The following is a 4,224-nucleotide window of genomic DNA, read 5'->3' on the forward strand; positions in this document are numbered from 1 at the left end:
GGGATGTTCTGGGGGTGGCATCCCTTCGGGAGGCGGCGGCACCAAAGTTGCCTGCAAGGACGTCAAACATCGAAAACAACGATCTCACGGCACCATCCAAGGACTGAGCAATCGTACCGCGCGATTGTTGTAAGATGTCCAGAAGTCGGTCACTTCAGCAGTCATCTCGGTTTGATCCATGTACGAGAGCGGGGGACGTCCATCGACGCAGTTGACATGAGCTAGTGTCTGGTTGTCATGGCTGGCACACGGGTCGACTTCAAGAGCAGTCGCCCTTGCACGCGCCGCGATCAACTGAATTGGTTTGCATGCCGCCGCGTACAAGGACCAGACGATGGACGAAGCGCTTCCCGAAAACGAGCCGCGTCGACTTCTTTGGCTGGTCGCTGGCGAATTTAGTACAGATGTCGTGGCTCGGCCACCAAGCCCCTCCTTCACGCGCAGCGCAAAGACATAGCCATTCTGGAAGATCAAATGCAGCAAATCGCCAAGAACAATCGGCGATTTCTCGGCGACGATGGTTGACCATGGGTCGCATCGAGCGTCAATGCCGTAGTGCGCTCCTACAAACACGCAAGCCATGACGAGACATAAGGTTGTCTTGATCCCGCGAGCTCCGCACCCCACAAGATGCCAAGGGAGGTCGCCACGGCAGTGTGGGCGTGGTAAAATCCATCCTCGAGTCGTTCCAATCCGTTCTGGATCGACGTTGCGGCTCCGAACAAGCTCAATATCACGTGGAGCGACGAAACAACATGCGCTAGCCATTCGACCTGTGAGAGGACGACGACCGTTTGATGGGGGGCGCCTCCTGCCCACCACTAGGACTGTAGTCGGTTGGGACTGGAATATCGGGAAGCATGGACAGCACCTACGAAAATGTTTTGATTCCATGTCCAAGGGGACAAATGAGGATGTACTCGCTGAACGGGGCCGCAAGCGACATGGGTCGTCCAGTAGTCTGACGGAAACCCACGAGCGATGAAGCTTGGTCGCATGAGCGCTTCCTTGCTTACGCCTTGAATGCATCCCAAGACAAGCATGCCCTACTCATGAAGCCGTCAGTACATGGAGTTGAAGCAATCAAAGAGGGGCAAGCGTAGCGTACCAAGTAGCGCGCAACTTGTTGAACTTCGGGGGGAGAGTTCTGGACTGTCGCCATGGCCAAGTCCATGGCATGTTGGGGAGCCAACGAGTGCAGCAGCACCTGCGATCACCAGCATGGATTTTATGCAGCGAGCGACATCCTCCACCGTACAAGCGTGAGGGCCCGCGACAGCAGCGTGTCATGCGGAAGTGCCTCGGTGGCCGGGGGACATGTTCCCTGCAGCGCAGCTATTTCCAGTGCTTCAAACGTCGACAGCGATCGTGGTCGACTCGACGCAGACAATAACCCTGCTCAACTCGCCGAGTTGAGTCCACAACAACCATGATTTGCTCATTCCCAGCTATCTGGCATTCGGCAGCTTCGCCGAAACGTACCATTTCGATACCATTGCAATAGCAATGACGTAAACCCTGCATGAAGCCCGTCAAAGTCTTCCACTTGTGGATCGAGCACGGCGGACATGATTGTGCAGAGCAGCGTTGCCTGCGCTGGAGGTGACTGGAATAAGCACTACACTGCGAGTTTCATATCGCCACAACGCACCCCGTGGAAACCCCACTGCAGCTTGCTGTCTGCATGTCGCGTACAGTCGCCGACAACCCCGAGCCACATCGCCGACACGACTCGGTATCGAAAGACGTCGATCACGCCGGTGGTCGCAATTGTGCCACATAATGTCGAGTCCACTTCCGCTGCAAGCATCGTCCGTCGCTCTTCCTGTTCTTGATACAAGATCCGTTGGCGCTCTATGTCGGCGTGTTGCAGCTGTAGCATAGCTAACTTATCGGCCTCGGCCTCTTCTTTCGAGATCGTAGGAGCTGCGACCATCGCCGACGAAGGAGACGGGTGGTTTCCACCTTTCGGCAATTTTTTTGCCTTTGCTGGTGCCATGGGCACCGCGCGAGCTGGCGGCGGTTCGAAGAGAAGGAGGATGCGCGTCGTCGACGAGACGACGGGCTAATTATAGGACTGTTCGAGAACAACAGGAGCTTGCGACGACATGGGCGGCACATGGGCCTCGCACAAATGACATTTGTGCATATTCAACGCCACAATACGCAGGATCATCCTATCTGTTCCAGCGACTCGGAACTCCCTGAAGCGACCAATTTCACCCGTTTCAAGCGTCCAGAAGCGGTTTTTGTCACAAGTTTGAGCTGTCCCTTCTTGAGGTACGTACGACATTTTGATTGGTTAAAATAATTGAATTGTCGAAGCGATGTCTAATCAAATCTTGTAATTTCACTCAATATTAATCCAATCAAACAGCGCACAACATAAACTAGGTACAAGGGATATTCCATTTCGCACACCTGCGAGGAGGCTTAAAGCACGGCGACAGCACCGCCGCGCTGCCAGTTGGAGAGCTGACTGCTTCGGTTGCTGTCGACGAAGAAGTCGCCTTGATCAAAGTCGCGCTGCTTTTCTTCCGTGACGGAGCGGCGGTTGCGGATGGCAAACATCACTACAGCCACGACAGCAGCCACACCGACAGCGCCACCGAGAAGGCCGCCGATAAGCGAGCCCGCATCGCCCGAATCGTCGCCAGACGATGTGTTGACAAGGGTGTCCTTCACGGCGTTGCTAGGGGCGTTCGCTTCCGACACGGCCCCTCCGTTTCCTCCACTTGCATCTGCCGGACCTTCCGGCAGGTCATTTGTTGCAGTCGCATCAATGGACGAAATCGTGAATGCGGACGAGTTCGTGCCGTTGACAAGTGGCTCAAGGGTGGTGGTGTTCGTCGAATTCGAGAGGCTCTCGGTCATCGGCACTGCGGTTGTGTTGACAGTCGAGGGCTCCGGGGTCGGGGCTGGCGTCGGCGCGGGCGTCGGGGCCGGGGTAGGGGCGAGTGTGGTGGGAGCAGGCGTCGGCTTGGGGGTCGTTACCACTGGGACAACATCGAATTTCCACGTCGAGCCATCGGCGGACAGTCCAAAGTGGGCTTCATCGCCGCCTTTAATCGTCACATCGTGGAACTGAAAGTAGTACGGGCACTCGCCGCCTTCGGTCTGCTTCCACGTCTGGTAGTCCATGAAGTACTTCCTTGCGTTGTCAAACGTGGCTTTGTCGTTGCCCGCCGACGGCCACCCCGTTTCGGTGAGGTGAACTCGACCAGGGAATTTGTTTGCGACTTCATTGAAGCGGATCGTGAGCTGGCTGATCGGCGCTCCCGTAGCGTACGGGTACACGTTAATCCCGATCACGTCGCAGGCAGCGGCCAAATCGCCGTGCGCGGGGTCTTTCATGGTGGCGTCCGTTTCGACGGTGCCGACGGGGACTCGGATCCCGGCGGCAGCCAGCGCTGCCTTGGTGGCGCCGATGCGGCTCAAGAGCACGCTTTTCGGGAACCCAGAGAACACGTCTTCGTTCCCGACGTACACTTGCTGGCACGTACCGGGGTTGCGCTTGATGCCGTCGACGAGGGCATTCAAATCACGCTGAAAGAAGTCTTCGCCCAGGCGGTTCCAGAGGCCACAGGCCATGCCGAGCCCGGCCTTGGCACCGACGTCGATGAGGTTCACCGATCCACGGGAAGTGCCCTCCACCAACGTTTGGTACGTGCGGACGTTGGAGAACTTCGTTTTGATCACAGCAAAGTGTTGTTCAGCATTGCCGGCCTGGTACGAGTCGTACGCGACACCGGAGCACCCACCAGCGCCAGTGGACGCTGTGTGCGCTTCGATGGGGTGGTCGGATTGGGACCCGATCACGGCGGCGGTCGTCCCGAGCACGGCGACGGCCGCGACGGCGCTCGCAATCTTCTTCTTGAGAGGGGAGAAGGTCCACACGGATACGACAGGTCCCGAAGGCGTCGTGGGCGCAGCGAAGGCTTGCATGTCGTTCGACGTGGAAAGCACGTTGCCAAATACTCGCTCCAACACCGCGCCAGACCATTAGCTTCGCCATTTCTCTGGTCGCCGGCTGGCACAACGCAGTAGCTGTGCGCATTACGCCCACGTGGCCCCTGGTTCCCCTCCATGGTTTCACGACACAGTGTTGCAACATCTCCTGTTCAAAGTGCAGACAATTCAAGGACGGTCGTGTGGGTTTTCGTCGATCTATTCTTTTCGTTTCATGCTATTCGACATGTATATAATTCGAATTTTTTGAGCATC

General features: G+C 56.9%; 2 protein-coding genes across 2 annotated transcripts; both read right to left on the reverse strand.

Moving 5' to 3' along the window:
* Nucleotides 1–608: 608 nt before the first annotated feature.
* H310_13276 (hypothetical protein) lies at nucleotides 609–1,396 on the reverse strand. The gene is made up of 3 exons (XM_008880710.1): nucleotides 1,109–1,396; nucleotides 921–1,046; nucleotides 609–871 (listed from the first exon to the last, which is right to left on the reverse strand). The coding sequence occupies exons 1-3, from the start codon at nucleotides 1,172–1,174 to the stop codon at nucleotides 761–763; spliced, it is 303 nt and encodes a 100-aa protein (XP_008878932.1). The 5' UTR covers nucleotides 1,175–1,396; the 3' UTR covers nucleotides 609–760.
* An 890-nt stretch (nucleotides 1,397–2,286) lies between these two features.
* Nucleotides 2,287–3,976, reverse strand: H310_13277 (hypothetical protein). Its single transcript, XM_008880711.1, has one exon. The coding sequence runs from the start codon at nucleotides 3,943–3,945 to the stop codon at nucleotides 2,434–2,436; it is 1,512 nt and encodes a 503-aa protein (XP_008878933.1). The 5' UTR covers nucleotides 3,946–3,976; the 3' UTR covers nucleotides 2,287–2,433.
* Nucleotides 3,977–4,224: the final 248 nt, after the last annotated feature.

This window comes from Aphanomyces invadans, assembly GCF_000520115.1.
Source record: "Aphanomyces invadans strain NJM9701 unplaced genomic scaffold supercont1.49, whole genome shotgun sequence".
Classification (NCBI taxonomy): domain Eukaryota; phylum Oomycota; class Saprolegniomycetes; order Saprolegniales; family Verrucalvaceae; genus Aphanomyces; species Aphanomyces invadans.

Bases quoted from the DNA above. Each gene is read 5' to 3' on its own strand.
- H310_13277 (XM_008880711.1), bottom strand. From the start codon at position 3,945: ATGCAAGCCTTCGCTGCGCCCACGACGCCTTCGGGACCTGTCGTATCC.
- H310_13276 (XM_008880710.1), bottom strand. From the start codon at position 1,174: ATGGACTTGGCCATGGCGACAGTCCAGAACTCTCCCCCCGAAGTTCAA. The intron at 1,047-1,108 runs GTACGCTACGCT...CTTCATGAGTAG, and splicing joins AACAAGTTGCGCGCTACTTG to GGCATGCTTGTCTTGGGATG. The intron at 872-920 runs GTACATCCTCAT...ACATTTTCGTAG, and splicing joins CTTGCGGCCCCGTTCAGCGA to GTGCTGTCCATGCTTCCCGA.